The sequence below is a fragment of the Lutra lutra genome, chromosome 6, assembly GCF_902655055.1.
Source record: "Lutra lutra chromosome 6, mLutLut1.2, whole genome shotgun sequence".
Classification (NCBI taxonomy): Eukaryota; Metazoa; Chordata; class Mammalia; order Carnivora; family Mustelidae; genus Lutra; species Lutra lutra.
Window position 1 is genome coordinate 30,124,869 of NC_062283.1, and position 20,956 is coordinate 30,145,824.

The window sequence follows — 20,956 nt, forward strand, 5'->3', positions numbered from 1 at the left end:
AACCAGGTCAGTTGATGAAGGTCTATTCACAATCAGGCCAGTTTTCCAGGTCACTGTTCTTTCCAGTGGAGCCCCCTCTGATGCCCTGCAGCTCTGAGAGGTTCTGTCTCCAAGGCTCTCCAGGGCTGTCGTCCCCATGGCCCTGTGTCTGCCCATCACATCTCTGTCCCCGAAGCTGGTCGGCATGGGGTGGCAGAAAGCCATTTATGAGAGCCAGGGACTCAGCTGCAGTTGTGGCAAGACAGCCACAGTTTAGAGGTCAACCCTGAGGCGGGGGCAGCAGTGACTGCCTATTCCTTGAAATGCCACCGCTGCTTTCTCCCTCTCAGCCCTGGGTGTGGATGCAGGCCGAGCCCGAGCCTCTCCACCCATGACCCCCAGCAGTTACTGCCTCAAGCTGGTGGGTGGCACAGCCAGTATCTGGACTCAGGGCCTCCAGCCACAAAGCCTGTGCGCTCTGGGTGGCCTAACCGCTCTCAGGTACAGGGATCAGTTTACAGACCCAGGGATAGGGAATTGGGGATGATGTGGGCCTTAGGGCCTCTGATCCCTCACTCCCACTCCTAGGCAGCCCTGACTTCTCACTGAGCACTCTCACCTCTTTGGCGTGGTCTCTCGGCAAACCCTGCCCCCCCACCTTTGAGCCTCTCATCTGCCTCCTGGGACCCATTAAAGTGGTTCCTGATTGCCCCACCTGGTCCAGCGGGACCCAACCCATTATGGCAACAGCTCCCAGGATAGGCCTGGACCTCCTGATCCCAGCTGTGGCTCTCCGGCCCCTTCCTGGGGACTTTGACATCGATTGGGGGAACTTTCAGTCATGCCGGGAACTCTCTCTTGAGCTGGGGCTCGGCCTGTAACCCGTGGACTCTGACCCTGGAGGCAGTCCCATCCCACCTGCAACTGGGAGCGCAAACAGCCCGTGAGAGGAAAGGGCAGATGGTGGACACGGAGGAGGGAGGAGCCAAGAGTGAGGACCTGGCCCCTTGCTGCAGCTGTGGTGTCCCCCTGTCCCTAGCTTCCAAGAAACCCCCCTCTCCTGCTCTCTTCAGTTCTCTGAGATGCCCCCATATTTGTACAGTAATTCTTTTTGGCTCAAGCCAGCTTGGGTCGGTCCCTTTCTCTTGCAACTGAAGAGTGTATCGAGTATAGTAGAGCCCCCAAACTGTGGGGGGGGGGGGCATGGAGCTCTTCATCTTCTTCAACTTTTGAGATGGAAATGGAGCATGGTTAATCATTACACTGAGACTACAGGTATAAATTGGGGTGGTCCTGACGGACCTGACCATACGGTCACCCCATCTGTAAGTTGAAGGAAAAACACACAGGCCCCTTTTCATCTGACGGCTGGTGAGGCAGGGATGGCTATTGTCTCTCTGAGGTAAAGCAGGAAAGTGGTCCAAGGTGGGGTGGCAGTGGGAGAGGGCTCGGGCTGGCAAGTGGCTGTATTTTCCTGCCTGGTTGGTGTGGAGCCAGGAAGCCAATTCCGGCTGTGGGAGAAAGGTCAGGGTCGCATCCCCTTTCCTTTCTTCTTGATGGATGAAAGGCCGATTCTTTGACATGTGGACTCCCCAAGGCCAGGCGGACTGTGCCCTTCCAGGATCTGTGGGCAGGACAGTGGGCAGGGCCCCGGGGGGAGTCAAAGGAGGCCCTAGCGCAGCCCGAGCAGCAAGATGGATGGGGGGGCTTCCAACACTATAAGTGGCCCTGCCAGGGCCTTCGCTCGGGGCTCTGGCCATGCTCCTCCTCGGGCTGCTGCTGCTGACCCTGCTGGCTGGTGCCCGCCTGCTGTGGGATAAGTGGAAGTTCCGCAGCCTCCACCTCCCGCCTCTCGTGCCAGGCTTCCTGCACCTGCTGCAGCCCAACCTTCCCCTCTACCTGCTGGGTCTGACCCAGAAACTGGGGCCTATCTACAGGCTCCGCCTTGGGCTGCGAGGTGCATTGGCTCCATCCTCTCCACCACGGGGTGAGGAGGGGAGAAGCGGGGTCCTCTCCCTGCTGACATCCTGCTTTGGCCATCCCCCAGATGTGGTGGTGCTGAACTCCAAGAGGACCATCGAGGAAGCCATGATCAGGAAGTGGGTGGACTTCGCCGGCAGACCCCAGACAGCATCCTGTAAGTGTTCAGGGCCGGTCTCGAGGGTAGACATGGGCTGGTGGAGGCAGGGAATGTCAGGCCCGTGGCTTCCTTGGGCTGCCCAACCCCTCTCCTACTTGCAGATCAGCTGGTGTCTCAGCACTTCCCGGACCTCTCCCTCGGGGACTACTCCCTGCTCTGGAAGGCTCACAAGAAGCTCACCCGCTCAGCCCTGCTGCTGGGCCTCCGCAACTCCATGGAGCCGCTGGTGGAGCAGCTGACCCAGGAGTTCTGTGAGGTGAGGCTGGATGCCCACAGTCGCCCCAGGGCAGCTTCAGCTCTCCCGGCAACTCCCGGGCCTGTTTAGCTCCTTGTCCTTCTCCGCAGCGCATGCGAGCCCGGGCCGGCACCCCTGTGGCCATACAGGAGGAATTCTCTTTCCTCACCTGCACCATCATCTGTCACCTCACCTTCGGAGACAAGGTCAAGGTTCTCTTGTCCTCCCTATGCTGGTGCCCTTCCTTAGCCCCTCCCTGACTCTCTCTCTGGTCCTGAACTGAAAGGATTCCCTCTTTGGGCGGGGTGGGCAGGAGGACGCCTTGGTACATGCTGTTCATGACTGTGTCCAAGACTTGATGAAAACCTGGGAGCACTGGTCCATCCAAATTTTGGACATCATTCCCTTTCTCAGGGTGAGGAGGTGCAGCCCAGACTCCTTGGGTCCTGGGAGAGAGAGGGGCTGGGGGAGCAGGCTTCCTTGCCAGCGGCTATACTTTCCTGCTCCCCGCCCCAGTTCTTCCCCAACCCAGGCCTCTGGAGGCTGAAGCAGGCCTTGGAGAACAGGGACCACATGGTGGAAAAGCAGCTGAGGCAGCACAAGGTGGGAACACTGCATGTCCCTGGCGCCCCCCCCGTGGCACACCGCCAGGGAGCCTCCTGCCCCAGAGCTGGGCAGGGTCTCCAGCATCCCACCGTCCTGGACCTGTGGCTCCCCTGAGAGCTGAGGCTGGGCCCTCCTCTCCTCCACAGGAGAGCATGGTGGCAGGCCAGTGGAGGGACCTGACTGACTATATGCTCCAAAGACTGGGGAAGCCAACAGCAGAAGAGAGCCACGGACAGCTCCTTGAAGGACATGTGCATATGTCTGTGGTGGACCTGTTCATTGGTGGCACTGAGACCACGGCGACCACTCTCTCCTGGGCCGTGGCGTTCTTGCTTCACCACCCTGAGGTGCACCCAGGGGGTGGCCTGGCCAGGCCCCAGGACCTCAGCTCACCGCACCCCCCATGGCCTGTGTTCACCCAGGCGGTGGCTTCTGCTGGTCTGCATGGAGGCTGGGGGGTGGGGGCGGATTGCTGCAGGGGGCAGCTGCAGGCCAGGAGGTGAGGTAGCTCTGGGTAAGCAGGCTCAGGGTTCCAGCCCCAGACACCAGGCTTGCTCCCATTTCCCAGGTTCAGCAGCGACTGCAGGAAGAGCTGGATCGTGAGCTGGGCCCTGAAGCTTCAGGCTCCCAAGTTCCATACAGAGACCCCGCCCGGCTGCCCTTGCTCACGGCCACCATCGCGGAGGTGCTGCGCCTGCGGCCGGCCGTGCCCCTGGCCTTGCCGCACCGCACCACACGGCCCAGCAGGTGACTCCTGAGAGCTAGGGATGAGTGGGACCGAAAGGGGTGGAAATGGTGGATGTGCTGGCCAGGCTCTGACTCCACCTTCCCCTCAGCATCTTGGGCTACGACATCCCTGAGGGCATGGTCGTCATCCCCAACCTGCAAGGCGCCCACTTAGATGAGACAGTCTGGGAGCGGCCCCAAGAGTTCTGGCCCGGTGCGTGGCTGGGAGGGTGCCTTCGGCGTGGGGGCGGCAGGGGCCCGGTCCTGTGGCTACAGAACCCCGGGTCTTTCCTTCTGCCCGCAGATCGCTTCCTGGCCCCCGGAGCCAGCCCCAGAGTGCTGGCCTTCGGCTGCGGGGCACGCGTGTGCCTCGGGGAGCCACTGGCGCGCCTAGAGCTCTTCGTGGTGCTGGCACGGCTGCTCCGGGCCTTCACGCTGCTGCCACCCGGGGGCACCCTGCCCTCCCTGCAGCCCCAGGCCCGCTGCGGCGTCAACCTCACCATGCGGCCTTTCCAGGTGCAGCTGCAGCCCCGGGGGACGGGGGACCGGGCGCTGGGCCAGCACCCATGACAGGGCAGAATGCACGCTGGTCATACACGCGCCTCGGTTTCTCCTTTTATTATTCCCGTACAAACCCCTGCCCTCCCCCCTGTAAACATGGTGCTGTGAGATCGCAGATGGAGAAGGCTCCCTCTGGTGGCTGGGTGGTGACGGTGGCCCCTGGCTCTTCTCTCAGCGCGACCCCTCAGTGCTCGGCAGTCATTCTGGGGCGCTGGAGAGGTGAGCGGTCAGCCTCTCTGGGCCACTGGGGGCTGGTAGCTTCTTGGTCTCAGCTTCATTTCCGTGAAGGGCACAGAGAACTCAAAGCCCTTCCAGTAGTACCAGCTCACCCCCTGGGAGAGGAGATGTCGACACAGAGTCAAAGGCACACATCCCCTCTGCTCTCACCCCTGCCCCTCTGGGGAGACGGTTCCCAGAAAGCAGCCACCCTACCGCCTCCCCCACTCCCAGATCCTCGACTGCCAAGGCCCAGAGGCTTCATCTGAGCTGGAGCTTTATGTCCAATAAATCTCTCTCAAGATGCCTTGGTGAGATTGGCATTATTGTCCCACTTCACAGGTGAGGGCCCGAGCCTGCCCTCACAGCCCAGCAGGGCCCCCCACTCCCGGCCCCTCACCTGGTGGTCCGCGGTGCTCCCATAGAGCCCGTTGAGGTTGGCATAGTGGCAGTTCTTATACCACCATGCCCCGTGGTACGAGACGGCGCAGGAGATGAGCAGGTTGTTGGGGTCTCGATCCCGGGCAGAAAAGACGCTGCCACTGTGGTAGCTCATGGAGTCCCCTGGCCAGGTGTGAGAGGAACAGTGAGGGCCGCTCTGGCCTCTGCGCCAGGCTGCCCCGCCCCCAGGCCCAGGCCTGACCTGCCGTGCCATGGTAGCCGTCCAGGTGAAGGCGGTAGTAGTCCGTGGCTGAGTCCACCCGGAAGGAGTCATACTGTGCGAACACGGCCTCGTCCCCGGCCCGCAGGTCCACGCGCATGGAGTAGTCGCCCGCTGCCGTCAGGCTGTGCAGGGCCTCGTTGCCTGCGGGGAGGGAGGGACAGTGCTCTTATCAGGGTCCTGGTGTCCACGGGGTTGCCGTCCCTTCCCTGGCCCTGGAGTCCTGTGGGGCACTGACCCAGCCAGAACTCCCCAGAGATGTTGCCAAAGCCGTGGGCGTAGTCCTCCCAGTCCCTCCAGAAGTCTGTCTGTCCATCCATGCGGCGCTGGAACACCTGAGAAGCAGGCGGAGGCACCATTGGCCTATGGCTCCTGGCAAGGCAGCTCCTTCCCCGGGCAGACCCCCAGGCTTCCGTGTTCCACCCACCAGCCAGCCACCCCCATCGGTCTCCATGTCACAGAACACATCCAGGGGCCGCTCGCGGTTCCCATTCAGGAAGATGGTGGTGGGCCTCGAGGAGCTGGCTCCATTCTGCATCTCTTCCCCACAGTCCCGAGGAAAGGGGATTGGAAGTCCACCTGGGGAGAGGAGAATGAGGGGCTGGTCCTTTTGCAAAACCCCAGACCCCTGCTGCCTGCTCAGCCCCTGGCCATAGGTCCCAGGGCCCAAATACCAGTGATGAGGGAGGTGGACACCGGCGGTGTGAGGCTCTCGCCCCACATAGCCCGGAGCCACACGCTGTAGGGGGTGGAGGGAAAGAGGCCCAGCAGCCGGTACGAGGTGACCCCTCCTGGGAGCAGGATTTCCTGTGGACAGACAAGGAGCAGGTCAGGGGACAGGGAGCCCCGCTGGGAGGGCCAGAGGATGGGGCAGCACCTCCTGGAATGGAAGCTGGGAGGGGAGTTGGCCAGTGAGGGAGGGATGGGGGCACCTGGGTCTGTTCACCAGGGGTGTTGAAACTGAGCAGATAGCCAGTCGGCAGGACTTGGGGTTCAGTCCAAGTGAGCAGGGCTGTGCGTGGGGTCACTTCCTTGGCCTCCAAGTCCTGGGGGGCCTCCAGCCCTGCGAGGGGAAAGTGGGAAGAGAAGATGGAGACGAGGCCCATCCTAGCTCCTTTGAACCTCCCCTGCCCTGCCGCACGCAGCTCCAAGCCGCACCTGTATTGAAGGTGATGCTGGCCGGGGCGGTGAGATTGGGGCCCCGAAGACCACGCACAGTCGCCGTGTAGTTGGTGTGGAGCTCGAGGCCACTCAGAGGGTACTCCACAGCACTGCCGGGGGCCGAGCCCTGTAGTGAGGGGGCTGGCAGTGGGCTGCGCATCAGCATCTGCCCCCTTTGTGCCCTGCCAGACCCCCTCTCCCCTCCCCGAACAAGTCCCCCCAGAAGCCTCAGCCCTGCTCACCCCCTGAGGCTGTGACCCGGACTTTGTACTTGTCTACAGGGGTCTGCGGGGGCTTCCAGTGCAGCAGAGCGGATCCCTCCGTCAAGTTCAGTGCTCGGAGCTGGGTGGGGCCGTCAGGAACTGGGAGAAGGGGGGGGCTCAGAGCTGTCCCCTGTCCCCTGCTCCAACCCCCACCTTCCCAAGCTCCATAGGCCCCTGGTCCACGGTCAGAGCCTCTCACACCTTCCCCCTCCCCATTCATTCTCCCCCTACCTCCTGCCGGGGCCTAGTCCACCCTACCTGTGGTGAGGAAGCCTGTGAGAGGCTCACTCTCCTCAAAGCCACGGACAGAGACCACAGTCACCTCATAGTGAGAGCCTGGGATCAGCCCCTTGAGTTTCTGGGTCTGCACTCGGCCGTCCACCTGCACACTCTGTGGCTCCCCTGAAAACACACTGGCCTCAGGAGTTTGTCCTGGGAAGTGAGCAGAGTGAATGGAGCAGGAGAGATGAGGGCAAATGAGGACATGGGCAAAAGTGTGTCACCTCCATCTGCCAGCTGGTAGGAAACTTTGAAACTGTCCACTCTGGATGCTGGAGGTATCCAGCTGACCTGGGCCGAGGTTTCCCCAATTTCGCTGAACTGGAGGTCACGGGGGCTTTCCAGAACTGCAGAGAGGGTGTGTCGAGACGGCAGTAAGGGCACACGGCAGCAAGGCTCCTGACTCAGGATCCTCACCCCCGCCTCTTCCGGGGCTCCTGTGGCTCCAGCCCTGCTCACCTACCCCTTTCCTCTAGACCCAGGAGAGAATGTCTCTGTAGACATCTCCAGCCCCCACCACCCGCCAAGCACCACCCCCAGCTGGCTGAGACACGAGGTCCCGCCCTACGATGTACAGACCCCTCACTTCAGGGCAGCACAGGAAGGTGCCCCCTGCAGGGCCTTACCTGGGCTGAGGGTGCGGGCTGTGCCCTGGATGCTGTCGGCCTTATGGGGCCCCCGCAGCCCATACAATGTCAGGCTGTACAGGGTCCCTGGGCGCAGGTCCCGGAGCACAGCCGAGCGCCGTGACCCTGGCACTGTCAGCTCCCGCTGCTGCAGGGGACGCGGGTGCGGCTCCAGGGTACTTGGCGATGGGACCCCGAAGCGGAGCAGGAAGGAGTCAAAGGCCTCTGAGGGGGCCTCCCAGTTGAGCCGCAGGGAACTGGTGGTCACATCGGTCACGGACAGCTGGGACAGGCGGGGCCCTGTCTCCCCGGGGGTCAGGCCAGCAGGAGCAGGCCCTGCACAGAGTGGGTGGGAGACGGAAGCACACAGCCTGGGTGGCCTGGGGTGGGGCTCTGGCTCTGTCCCGGGCCCGCCCTGAGTTTGTCATCTGTGAATGGAGCTAATGAGGGGCAAGCGCTTCAGGTGGGACCCGTAGTGAGCATGTGTGTGTAGAGCGGGGGCTGTCAGCACACCCTTTCCCCCTCTACAGAGCCCTCCTCACGTTCTGTCGCTACAGTCACCGTGCCTGGGCACCCCATCAGCCCTGCTGGTCCCTGACCAGATGTGGGGGAGGCCTCGGTGGAGGGCCCTGGCCTGGTCATACCTGTGGTGCCCTCAGTGGAGACAGGCCCCAGGCGCTTCCCTTCGTGGAGGCCGTAGAGGAAGAATGTGTAGGAGGTGCTGGGCTCCAGGCCTAACACTTGCACCTTGTTCTGGTTGCCGTCCACAAGCAAGGCCTGGGGCTGCCCATCTGTGTCCTGATATTGGACCACGAAGGAGTCAAAGGGGCCCTGGGCCACACTCCACGAGAGGTGCAGGGAGTCTGGGGTTATGTCGCTCACTGCCAGTGTCTGCAGCTGGGGCCCTGCAGGGGGCTCAGGATCCTCTGTGGCAGGGTGCCAGGGGCCTGGCGTGTCCACTTCCGGGGCTGCGTGGGAGAAGCCCAGGGGAGAAGCTGAGCGGGGGCGGGAGGGGTGGTGATCGAGGCTCTTCAGCCATCTTCCTTCTCGCGAACCTGCCGTTCTCTGCGGTGGCACTGAGTCCAGCTACCGCTGGGCCCCTGTGAGTGCCAGCACTGTGGCCCCATCACCCCTCTGCAGGAGGGTTTACTGTGTCGAGTCCTGTCCTTGCTTCCCCTTCTCCACCTCCGCAGCCTCTCGCGCAGCCCCCACCCCCCGAAGGTGTGTGTGCAGCCTGCCACCCACTCCACCCCCCGGGTGCCTGTGCTGCTGGTCACTCCTTGAGCTCGGGCACGTGGCCTCTGCAGAAGAGCTGAGGACAGAGAAGGGCCCACGTGCTGCATCCCGCTGAGCTGAGCGGGGTGTCAGCACGTCCCAGGGAGGAGCCCGCTCTCCCAGCGCCTCTCGCCTATGTCCTTCTCCAGTTATTTTCCACTTGAGAGAAAAGGCTCCTGACTCATTCACGGGAGGGGGTTTGCCTCTGTCCGGTAAGAGCTGCCTCAGGAGAGGGACTACGGGGAACAGCTGTCAGCATGGGGCAGCGGGGGGGTGTTGGGAGGCTGGGGGCCGTTGCCAGGGCCTTTCCTGTGCCTGCCCTGCGCCTACCTCCACAGACTCCTTGGCTACCATCCGAGCAGGCCCCACCGCACTTCCCTCCCTCCCGAGCTCTGTGCAGGCCTCCTTATCCCCTAGGCCCACTCCTGCCAGTCCCTTCGACCTTCCACTCACCTGTCACTCCCAGGGCAGAGACAGGGCCCAGGCGCTGTCCCCCGTGGAGCCCATACAGCAGAAACTTGTATTTCCTGCCAGGCTCCAGACCCTCTATGGTGACTTCCCGCTGGTCTTTGGCTGCAGGCACTGCCTGGGGCTGCCCAGCTGGGTCCCTATACTGGACCACAAAGGAATCAAACGTGCCCTGGGCCACCGTCCATGAGAGGCGCAGGGAGTCTGGGGTCCCATCTGTCACTGTCAGCTCCCCGAGGCGGGGTGGGCGCTGCCGCTCCTTCTCCAGGGGAGCTGTGGTGAGAGCGGGAGGAGAAACTCCGTCAAGAGCTACCTCTACCGCAGCCCTGGCGCCTTCTGGGAGGCACGAAGCTCTAGGAGAGGGTCCCTGCAGTGTGGCTTCGATCTGCCCAAAGGAAGGACAGCCAGCGGCTCCATCTCTCCTCTGGAGGCCACTGCCCTCACTCCTTCCTGCCCCCACTCCCTCCCTGCTGTGACCAGGGTGCAGTAAATGCATAAAAGATCACCTTGTGACATAGGGCCCCTGGTGGGGGTAGAGAAGGGCCTTAGTTTCTCCCTGGCCCCCTGAGCAGGGATGTGGCCGGAGCCCAGAAAGGCTTCCAGCGTGTATCTGGGTTGTCAGGGAGACACCCCTAAACCTTAAGAGCTGGGCTGGCAGCCAGCCAAAATGATGGGCTCCCAGAGCTTGGCCATGACCTCCCCCTCCCTTGCTATCAGCCTGGGTCGTCCTTCTACCCAGTTGCCCAGCCCTGCACTACTAGTCCTGGACCAGCGCAGTGGGGCGGGGCAGCACTGGGAGAATGGAGGGCAGAATGCAGAAGAGGCTGCCCCGATGGGGATGGGTGCTGACTGATAGGGTCAGAGAAGCCTATATCCACTCCCCACAATGGGAGGTAGGGAAGAGAATTAGGCAGTCTCAGGGTACCAGGCCCCAACTGACCATGTGCTCCATCCCCATCTGGCCAGGGTGACTCATGGTCCTGGGAGTAGGGTAAGGGTCAGTGACCCACCTCCACCCTTTCCTTAGGGGGCTGAGTAATGGGCACAATGACACCAGATTTTTCCATAGTCTTTCTGCAGCCAAACCCTTCCATATTTTCCACCTCCTGCCTCAGCTGGGACATAAGCAAGAGGATGGGAACATTTACGGAGTGCCAATCCGTATTTATTATGCCTACGCAGGTACAGAAACTACGGTTCAAGGGAAGGAAGTGGCTGTCCGTGGCCACACCACCAGCAATTGGAATTTGAACACAGGTCTGCCTGGCTCCAAAGACTGGATTCTTTTTATGACATCAGCAGTCAGCGAATGAAGGGAATAATGCCTATAACATGCTAAGGAAAGTGTCTGGCACACGACCGAGATTCAGTAAATATTTGTTTTTGCTGCGGCAAAGGCTGAAGGTAGGAGAATAAATGCCGGAGGCATGGATAGGTCGGTGGGGGGTTGGCTCTGGGGGCACAAGAGAAGGCAGCTCTAGAAAAGGTGGGGTGCAGTGCGGGGGCTCACCTGTGGTACCATCGGCAGAGATGGGGCCCAGGCGCTTCCTGCCTGCCAGCCCATAGAGCAGGAACTTGTACTTCCGGCCGGGCTCCAGGCCGGGGATGGTGACCTCGCGCTGGTCTGCGGCCACGGGCACCACTCGAGGCTGCCCGTCCCTGTCCTTGTACTGGATCACGAAGGAGTCAAATTCACCTTCAGGGACCGTCCAGGAGAGGGTCATGGAGTCTGGGGTCATGTCTGTCACTGTCAGCTCCCCGAGGCGGGGAGATTTCATGTCTGAGACTGGAAAAGAGAGAGAGGTGTATGGAGAGTGACAGAAATGGTGACAGACTGGCAGAGCTTCCCCAGGGTGCAAGGGCTCTGGGAGCTGTTTCTGGGAGCTGGGAGGGGGTGGCTAGGCCACATGGCAGGAAGTGGGACAGCAGAGGGATGAAAAGATGACCCAGGGAAGAAAGCAGCATCTCTCAGGATGGAGGAAGAGGAGGGAGAAGGATGAGAAGGGTAAGGGGGTGCTCTGGACCTAGGAAATAAGCAGGTCCACAGGCCCTGAGGTCTGGAGTGTGGAGCACGGCAACAGGAAATTCTAACTGTCAGCACAAGGGGGCGAAAGCGCACTCAGGAGGCTCTAGTGCCAAAGTCCGCCTCCCGCCTCCAGCCCTCACTCACTTGTCTTTGCCTCTGCAGACACTGGGCCATGGCGCTTCCCATCCCGGAGGCCAAAGAGCAGGAATTTGTACTTGCGGGCTGGGTCCAGGCCCGATACTGTGATCTCATGGAGGTGTCCGCCCACAGGCACCGCCTGGGGCTGCCCCTGCACATCCTTGTACTGGACCAGGAAGGAGTCGAAGAGACCCTGGGCCACTGTCCACGAGAGGCTCACTGTATCGGAGGTCACGGCTGCTACAGCCAGCTCCCCCAGGCGGGGTGCTACAGGGGGCTCTGTGGGTAGGGAGCCTGGAACAGAGCAGAGGAGGCTGAGGGGCCAAAGGCAGGACCCTTCAAAAGAGAGGGAGTGCTTTCCCCAGGCTATGAAATAAATGTTTTGTAGCAAGCTCTTCTAACGTGTTTAATGTGTCCCAGGCATGGCTGTAAGCAGCTCACACAGCAGCCCACGTATCCTCACACAACATACAAAGGAGATGCCATTGCCATTAGCATCCCCATTCTGCGTGGATTTGAGGCACAGAGAAGTTAAAAAATGTTCATGAATTCATACAAACACTTCATCTAGAGCAGGAATCAAACCAGAGAATCTGGTCCTGCAGCTGCATTCTGAGTCAGTAAAATACTCCGGAAGCCTGAGGAGGCCATATATGAAGAACGAAGCAAGATCAAGAAGACAAGTACTATTTATGAAGCACAGGGTACACACCAACAGACGGAGAACGCCGTCTCCACCATCCTCACTCAACTAAGGGATGACGCAGGATCGTTAGTGTCATAAGAGAAAGGAGAGGGACTTAAAGGACCATCTTTGAGGTGCTGAGATCCAAAGGGGGGAAACAAGAGAAAATGGAAGGAGACCTTGGGGACAGGGTCCCTGCCAACACTCACCAGTGATGCCCACAGTGGACACGGGGCCCTGGCGCTGCCCCCCGTGCAGGCCATACAGGTGCATCTTGTATTTGCGCCCCGGCTCCAGGCCCCCAACGGTGACCTCATTCTCATCACCCCTGACACGCACCACCTGGGGCCGCCCGTCCCCGTCCTTGTACTGGACAGTGAAGGAGTCGAAGTGGCCCTGGGGGACGGTCCAGGAGAGGCTCAGCGAGTCTGGGGAGGATTCTGTCACCGTCAGCTCCCCCAGGAGGGGCTCCTCGGGGGTCTCCGGGGCCTCTGTGCTGGGTTCTGTGGGGCTGGGCGTCTCCTCCACCTTGGGGAGCGCTGGGGTCTCTTCCTCTGTGGCTGAGAAGGACAGACACAGAGCAGGTGAGGCAGGAGCCCCAGGAGAGGGCCTCAGGTCTTGGGAGAAGGATGGAGAAGCTGTGACCAGGGCCAGGGGCCCCCAAATTTAGCTCAGAGAAGGCCACCCTTGGGGCTGGGTGGGTTTGCTCCGCCAACATCTCACAAACATGCCTGGGAGCCTACAGGGTCAGCCGTTGGCACCCTGGCCAGCCAGCAGCATAGCTCACGGAGGCTCCACTCTGCACGAGAGGAACCCTCTGTCCTCAGGAAGCCCCCAGGGAAGGAGGGAGGCACAAAGGGCCCCATGGCTCAGCCTCAAGCATGGGGGCCTCCTGCACCCAGTCACCCATCACCTGAGAGAGGGAGATCCTCCCGCTGGCCCCGCCCTGGGGCTTCCACCATCCACTCACCTGTCACCCCAATGGCAGAGACTGGGCCCACGCGCTGGCCACCGTGGAAGCCATACAGGTTCATCTTGTACTTGTGGTCTGGCTGCAGGCCTGACACGGTGACCCCCTCCTCATACCCCGGGACGCGCACCGCCTTGGGCTGCCCGTCCCCGTTCTTGTACTGCACCAGGAAGTGGTCAAACTGGCCCTCGGGGACGGTCCAGGAGAGGTGCAGGGAGTCGGAGGTGGCGTCGGTCACAGCCAGCTCCCCCAGGCGGGGCTTGGTGGGAGGCTCAGGGGCCGCGGTGGACGGAGCTTCAGTGGTCACAGCTTCGTATTCTGGAAGTGGACAGAGACATACAGGGACGGGTGAGGACATGCAAGTCAGCACGGCAGTGGGTGTCTTTAAAAATAAGATAACGAGGAGCAGAGTGTCACCTTCCCAGTCCATTAATGCCAGCCTGCTCGGCCGCTTACCCTCATCTTACCCCTGCTCACACCCCGCCCCCTCTCCTGCTCTCTCCGGCACCCACCTCCCCACACACTGTGCCCTGAGCCTCCCTCTACTGGGGTCCCCTTGCCATCTCACTCCCCTTGGTTCCTGTCTTTGCTCCCAAACAGCTCAGAACTCCCTTCCCCAACCAGAAACCTGGAGTCTTCCTGGCTCGGTTCCTGTCCCCAGCGGCCATCACACTCAGAGTCCAACTAAGGTCGTCCTGGGTTCCCCACCTCTGCAGCCCCACCAGCCAGGCTTGGGCTCCACCTCAGCCCCGTCGCCTCTCACCTGGGTCACCGTGTCCCTCCTGGGCTCCCTGCCTCCCTCCCCATCCGTTCCTCACAGGGGCCTCCTAGGACGAGCCTTTCACAGCACATCTGACGGTGTCGGCCTTGGCTTCACCGTGCAAAGCCCCCCTCTACCCCGGGACAGGCCCCTGAGCTGCTTCTGCTGCTCTATCCCCATCTCAAGACTCTCACACAGAACCCTCTCAGCTCCTCTCATGGGCCACAACGTGCCTAGTCTCCAGACCTTGCCACCAGCCGTGACGTGGCTCTGACTCTAGTGCTGTCACCAAGTGAACACCTACCTGCCCGACCTCTGGTGTCAGTTGTCTCGTGGACACCTGCGGGCGGACTGGCTTAGGCTTGCTGCCCAGTCTTGGCCTGGCCCCGGGCCTTCCCGTCACAGGCATATGCCCCTTTGCCTGATTGCTGGTTCACGACCTGTCTCCCCATGCCCGGGAGCCCCATTACAATAAGAACTTATCTCTCTGCCACGATCAGCTTCACCCCAGTGAACTCCCACAGTGCTTGGCTCAGGCCACTCAGTCTTGTTGGGCCATGGGAAGCAGAGGTCTGACAGCACCCAAACCATGAGGCCTGGGCGTGTTTCGGTCAGGACGCTACATCCGGAGCCCCCTCTGGCTTGTCCCCCAGCCTCCAGTGAACTACAGGGAGGCAGAGCCTCTGGGAGGAATCAGGGATGCCAGGACAGCTCTCTCCAACAGACTCTGAGAAAGCGTCCCATTCCTTTGTCCTGAGGAGCTTTGCTACTAAAGGTGTGGTCCTCGGACCAGCAGCACCAGCATCGCGTCAGGGACGTAGAATCTCTGGCCCCTGCCCCAGCCTGTGACACCTGGATGGGCCCTTTACCGAGATCCCCAGGCCACACGATGTGCAAAAGAGACGTGCTGCCTAGAGTGTATGTTTTCATGCCCATGGTCGGCTTCCCTAGGGTCCCTCCGGCACTCACCGGTGATGCCCACGGTGGACACGGGGCCCTGGCGCTGCCCCCCGTGCAGGCCATACAGGTGCATCTTGTACCTGCGCCCCGGCTCCAGGCCCCCGACGGTGACCTCATTCTCGTCACCCCTGACACGCACCACCTGGGGCCGCCCGTCCCCGTCCTTGTACTGGACAGTGAAGGAGTCGAAGTGGCCCTGGGGGACGGTCCAGGAGAGACTCAGCGAGTCTGGGGAGGATCCTGTCACCGTCAGCTCCCCCAGGAGGGGCTCCTCGGGGGGCTCTGGGGCCTCTGTGCTGGGTTCTGTGGGGCTGGGCGTCTCCTCCACAAAGTCCTGTGGGGCTGAGAGAAGACATGGGGGTGGAGGCTTAGTTGTCAGGTCTGCCACTCGTGTGGGTAGGACGACAAAGGGCTGCAGTCCCTGCGAAGCCGCCAAGGAGCACCTGGGGGTTAGCGGGCTGGGAACTTCTGCTGGTGCGAGGCAGTCCCCGGTCCCCTCATGCACTGACGGCCGGCACCATAAATGTTCAGAAGGTAATTCGGATGTGTGCATAGGAGCCAAAATACTACTCATTTCCTTTGACCCAATCCTCCCATTGGACAGCCGTCCTAAGAACATTATGAAAACGCAGGAAAAAGTTGTGCCATGGGAGTCTGTTGTGGGATTATTCATGACAACAAAATGTGTCAGGGACCCAAATGGCCCTGAGACCATGATTCACTGTGCTAAGGCGCTTTCACCACCCAGTGTCAGATAACCATTAGATGATGATTAATGCAGGTTGTTCGGCCTCAAAATACATGGTCATGATGTAACTTATGTACAAAAATAAAGGAAGAGCCAGGAATTGTATGAAGGCGCTGCAGCTTGAGAACATGCCCTGGAGGGAAGACGCAGGGAGAGCCCGCCTTACGGGCACTAGTATTAATGGCAGTGACTGTGACTGCATCAAAAGGTGACGTGATGTGATGCGAGTTTTCCTTCTATTTTAAAATATTCCACAATGTTGATGTTCATTTCCCCAGAATAATGTGGACTTAGAAAGAAACCTTGAACTCTAAAAATTAATAATCTGATGGGGGTAGTGGAGAAGGGCCATGGGTTTCCACTGCCCTCCTTACTTCATGTGAACTTGGGATCTGCTGTGACAGTAATAACACTGAACAGTGGATGAGAGTTAAGAGCTTTCCCTCAGGGTGGGAGCTGTTCTAATGTCTATTTTCTCATTCTCCCATCCTCCTCCTGTCACACTCCTGCGAATGCATATAGAGAAAGGAGGCCCCTCCCCCAGGAGTCAGAGGGGCCGTATGAAATCATTCCTCTGTCTGGAGCATCTTCAGGAGAGGAGACAGAACCTCATGGAGCCTCTCACGTGGTGTCATAGAGGCACCAAGCCCCAGGCCTACAGAGAAGCACTCATGAGGGCACTGGGCTCTCCTGCATGGTGCACAGAGGAACTCTGTTCTCGCAGAACATCAGGCTGACACTGAATACAGAGAGCCAGAGAGCCCAGAAATGGGCCAAACTTTTTTTTTTTTTTTTTGAGAGATTACAAGTAAGCGGAGAGGCAGGCAGAGAGAGAGGAGGAAGCAGGCTCCCTGCTGAGCGGAGAGCCCGATGCGGGGCTCGATCCCAGGACCCTGGGATCATGACCTGAGCTGAAGGCAGAGGCTTTAACCCACTGAGCCACCCAGGCGCCCCAGAAATGGGCCAAACTTTATGGTCAACTAATGTTTGACAAAGCAGGAAAGAATGTCCAATGGAAAAAAAGACGGTCTCTTCAACAAATGGTGTTGAGAAAACCGGACAGTCACGTGCAGAAGAATGAAACGGGACCATTTCCTTACACCACACACAAAGATCAACTCAAAATGGATGAAAGACCTCAGTGTGAGACAGGAATCCATCGAAATCCTTGAGGAGAACACAGGCAGCAACCTCTGTGACCTCAGCCACAGCAACTTCTTGCTAGACATGTCTCCAAAGGCAAGGAAAACAAAAGCAAAAATGAACTCTTGGGACTTCATCAGGATAAAAAGCTTCTGCACAGCAAAGTAAACAGTCAACAAAACCAAAGACAACAGACAAAATGGGAGAAGATATTTGCAACTGACATATCAGATAAAGGGCTAGTATCCAAAATCTATAAAGAACTTCTCAAACTCAACACCCAAGGAACAAATAAGCCAATCAAGAAATGGGCAGAAGACATGAACAGACATTTCTCTGAAGAAGACACCAGATGGCCAATAGACATGTGAAACAATGTTCAACATTACTAGGCATCAGGGAAATACAAATCAAAACCACAATGATTACCACCTCACACCAGTCATAATGGCTAAAATTAACAAGTCAGGAAATGACAGATGTTGGTGAGGATGTGGAGAAAGGGAAACCCTCCTACACTGTTGGTGGGAGTGCAAGCTGGTGCAGCCACTCTGGAAAACAGTATGGAGGTTCCTCAAAAAGGTAGAAATAGAGCTATTTTATGACCCAGCAGTTGAACTATTAGGCATTTTCCCAAAGGATATAAACATAGTGATTTGAAGGGGTACCTGCACCCCAATTTTTATAGCAGCAATGTCCTCAACACCCAATTATGGAAAAGCCCCAGATGTCCATCAATAGATGAATGGATAAAGAAGATCTGGTATATATATACAATGGAATATTAGTCAACCATCAAAAATGATGCCATTTGCAATGACTTGGATGGAACTAGAGGGTATTGTGCTAAGCAAAATAAGTCAATCAGAGAAAGACGATTATCATATTGTTTCACTCATATGTGGAATAAAAGAACAAAACAGATGAACATAAGGGAAAGGAAGGAAAAATAAACTAAGATAAAAAGAGAGAGGGAGAAAAGCCGTAAGAGATGTTGAACTCTAGGAAAGAAACTGAGAGTTGCTAGAGGGGTGGTGGGTGGCGGGATGGGCATTAAGAAGGGCACATGAGGTAATGCAACTGATGAGTCACTACATTCTACCCTTGAAACTAATTAAAAAAAAAAAAAAGAATTGGGCTGACACTGACAGATAAGCCATCCTGACTGTCCTTTTAGAATTTAATTCACCTTGTGATTTTGTCCCCCTAATTTCTTAGGGACTAGAAATTATAACTTTTTCAGAATTAGAAATAAAATAAGTTACAAGAGTGATGGGGGAAAAGATGGAAGAAGTATAAGGGAGAAGAAGATATTATATTTAAAATAAATATTTCCAGATTATAAAAGAAACTTTAGAGCAACACAGAATAGAATAAAACAAAAAAAGGGCTGGAACAGTCTATCCTGTCCTACAAACCATGCATCCTGTGAGATGGGTTTCTTTCCAGTTTTCTTGACATGCATGTTATTTTCCAGTGGTTGTGACTAGCATCCTTACAAAATTTGGAGGCTCCTTTTTCAACATGATATTATCAAGCAATTGTCTAGTGTTAAACCATTTTGGTGATGCCATAACAGCTCATCTTACAGATGTTCCCTAATTATTTAATCATCCCAGTGTGATTGGATGTTGTCCTGTTTCTTTCCTTTTTGTGTGTGTGTGTGCATGCGCGTGTGCACATGCTTGGCCTATGCCTGACACACTGTACTCTTAGAGGTGCCCAGCAGCTGACCATCAGAAGGAGGTCATGCTGATGTCTACAATGGGGCTCCAGGTTAGCAGATGCTAAACTCCTAGACACAGGGCACAGCCTGGAGCCCCGGAGGAAAAGCATGAAAAGAGAGCCAAGGCCCGGAAACTTAGGGACTAGCAAAAGAACAGAATAGTCATCCAGGGCACCCGTGAGAAAATGCAGTTCTCCCTGAAGACCCATGAGTCCTGCCCCTCCACTCACCGGTGACGCCCACGGTGGACACGGGGCCCTGGCGCTGCCCCTCGTGCAGGCCATACAGGTGCATCTTGTACTTGCGCCCCGACTCCAGGCCCCCGACGGTGACCTCATTCTCATCACCCCTGATACGCACCACCTGGGGCCGCCCGTCCCTGTCCTTGTACTGGACAGTGAAGGAGTCGAAGTGGCCCTGGGGGACGGTCCAGGAGAGGCTCAGCGAGTCTGGGGAGGATCCTGTCACCGTCAGCTCCCCCAGGAGGGGCTCCTCGGGGGGCTCTGGGACCTCCGTGCTGGGTTCTGTGGGGCTGGGTGTCTCCTCCACCTCGGGGAGCTCTGGGGTCTCTTCCTCTGCAGCTGAGAAGGACAGACACAGAGCAGGTGAGGCAGAGTCTCCCAGGAGAGGGCCTCAGGTCTTGGGAGAAGGATGGAGAAGCTGTGACCACGGCCGGGGGCCCCCAAATTCAGCTCAGCGAAGCCCATCCTTGGGGCTGGGTGGGCTCACTCTGCTGACATCTCACAAACATGCCTGGGAGCCTGGCCAGCCAGCAGCACAGCTCCCAGAGGCCCCTCTCTGCACGGGAGGAACCCTCTGTCCTCAGGGAGCCCCCAGGGAAGGAGGGAGGCACAAAGGGCCCCATGGCTCAGCCTCAAGCATGGGGGCCTCCTGCACCCAGTCACCCATCACCTGAGAGAGGGAGATCCTCCCGCTGGCCCCGCCCTGGGGCTTCCACCATCCACTCACCTGTCACCCCAATGGCAGAGACTGGGCCCACGCGCTGGCCACCGTGGAAGCCATACAGGTTCATCTTGTACTTGTGGTCTGGCTGCAGGCCTGACACGGTGACCCCCTCCTCATACCCCGGGACGCGCACCGCCTTGGGCTGCCCGTCCCCGTTCTTGTACTGCACCAGGAAGTGGTCAAACTGGCCCTCGGGGACGGTCCAGGAGAGGTGCAGGGAGTCGGAGGTGGTGTCGGTCACGGCCAGCTCCCCCAGACGGGGCTTGGTGGGAGGCTCGGGGGCCACAGTGGGTAGGTCTGTGGAGGCTGGCATTTCGTGGTCCTTTCCTGGGGCTGGAGCAGGAGACGAAGAGAATGTGTGGACATGCCCTGTGGACCCGCTTCCGGTGAAGGATACTTAGATTTCTCCCAGACACATCAAGACACATCAAGGTCCTGCAGCCTGGATGCCAGGCCCCACAGACCCAAACCTCAATCCCTGGTTTGAATGTTCAGTTACCAAGGGACAGAGCGCACTCCTGGGGACATAATGATGGGAGGTTGGGACTGCCATGGTGCTGTACATGTGTAGCAGGCACTGAGCCCTTGGGAGCCACAGAGCAAATTTGCACGGAGGGACAGGACCGAGGCTTCCTAACACTGCCAAGCACACCTGACGGGTCCCATCAGGAGTCACAGCTACTCAGGTTTGGAAATTCTACTTTTAATCGTGAGTACTTTTAATACCTCTTCTGGTTTAGAAGCCTTCTGAGTACTTTATAGAGGCAAATTTAGATTTCACAGTGGAGGCCAAAGAGAAGAGGCAGGAGGTCGTCTTTGAATCTGGGTGGTTTTGGACCCTGTATTTACTCTCTTGGTAATTTATGGTGCAGATGACTCGTCACACCCCCAGGTTTCTCTCGGCTTTTCTGTTCTGCATAGGATTTCATTCTTCCTTAATCACTGATTACAAAATTGTCTTGTTTCCTATCTGTTCTGTTTGGAAATCGGGTCTTAAGCATCAAAGGGTAATAGCTCCAAGAGAACTTAACGGAAGCAAGGGATGGCCCCGTTAGCAAGTAATGAAGGAAGGGGTGATGCCTTGCGGAATTGCATACGACTAATACTAACCATCAGAGTAAGAGCATCTGTGGTGGCAGGATTCCTGATCATTTGGCATAAATGGGGATCAGTCTGGGTTGGGAAACACAGACCATTGTACCCACTGAAATCAACAATTATGAGAATGCATCCTAAGAGTTTTCAGAAACTAATTTTCTTCCTCTTCTTTGCAGATGAAGAAAGGGAGGCACAGAGAGGTTGGAGCGACTCTCTTGGGGTCACACAGCTTGAACGGGCTGAGGCTAGGGTCAACCCCAGGTCTCTTTGAGTCTGTTATTTCCCTGGTACCCTGCCTCTTCAAGGACCAAAAGTCTGTGTGGGGGCGCATCTGACTGGCTCAGTCAGTAGAACACGTGGCTCTTGATCTCAGGGTTGTGAGTTCCAGCCCCATGTTGGGGATAGAGATTAATTTAAAAATAAAAACAAAACAAAAAATAAAAAGCTTGTGTGTAAAGGATAAGATGGCTGGGGCATCACCAAAGTCTTGGAGTAAAGACACAAACAGAACCATCCTTGGGAAGTTGGGAGGTTCTAGTC

General features: G+C 58.1%; 2 protein-coding genes across 3 annotated transcripts in view; one reads left to right on the forward strand and one right to left on the reverse strand.

The window, feature by feature from the left end:
* The first annotated feature begins 933 nt into the window (after positions 1-933).
* Positions 934-4,357, forward strand: LOC125101525 (steroid 21-hydroxylase). Of its 2 annotated transcripts, none has more exons than XM_047731946.1 (10): positions 934-1,936; positions 2,027-2,116; positions 2,221-2,375; positions 2,465-2,566; positions 2,668-2,769; positions 2,871-2,957; positions 3,107-3,307; positions 3,529-3,707; positions 3,797-3,900; positions 3,991-4,357. In XM_047731946.1, the coding sequence occupies exons 1-10, from the start codon at positions 1,738-1,740 to the stop codon at positions 4,254-4,256; spliced, it is 1,485 nt and encodes a 494-aa protein (XP_047587902.1). In that variant the 5' UTR covers positions 934-1,737; the 3' UTR covers positions 4,257-4,357. The 2 variants fall into 2 exon arrangements, with proteins under 2 accessions (XP_047587902.1, XP_047587903.1); XM_047731947.1 differs by having other exon boundaries at positions 2,465-2,560.
* The window catches only part of TNXB (tenascin XB), a 56,002-nt gene continuing 39,335 nt past the window's right edge, over positions 4,290-20,956 (reverse strand). Inside the window, exons 23-43 of the mRNA XM_047731937.1 lie at positions 19,322-19,651; positions 18,583-18,933; positions 14,745-15,077; positions 13,016-13,333; positions 12,255-12,605; positions 11,367-11,654; positions 10,707-10,982; positions 9,182-9,469; positions 8,098-8,421; positions 7,454-7,789; positions 7,052-7,174; positions 6,807-6,950; positions 6,528-6,647; positions 6,283-6,426; positions 6,057-6,187; positions 5,799-5,931; positions 5,552-5,703; positions 5,363-5,459; positions 5,107-5,268; positions 4,864-5,027; positions 4,290-4,579 (exon numbers count right to left, since the gene is read on the reverse strand). Of these exons, the coding sequence (XP_047587893.1) occupies positions 4,475-4,579; positions 4,864-5,027; positions 5,107-5,268; positions 5,363-5,459; positions 5,552-5,703; positions 5,799-5,931; positions 6,057-6,187; positions 6,283-6,426; positions 6,528-6,647; positions 6,807-6,950; positions 7,052-7,174; positions 7,454-7,789; positions 8,098-8,421; positions 9,182-9,469; positions 10,707-10,982; positions 11,367-11,654; positions 12,255-12,605; positions 13,016-13,333; positions 14,745-15,077; positions 18,583-18,933; positions 19,322-19,651 (4,670 nt within the window). The 3' untranslated portion in view covers positions 4,290-4,474. The remainder of the gene's footprint in view (positions 4,580-4,863; positions 5,028-5,106; positions 5,269-5,362; positions 5,460-5,551; positions 5,704-5,798; positions 5,932-6,056; positions 6,188-6,282; positions 6,427-6,527; positions 6,648-6,806; positions 6,951-7,051; positions 7,175-7,453; positions 7,790-8,097; positions 8,422-9,181; positions 9,470-10,706; positions 10,983-11,366; positions 11,655-12,254; positions 12,606-13,015; positions 13,334-14,744; positions 15,078-18,582; positions 18,934-19,321; positions 19,652-20,956) is intronic.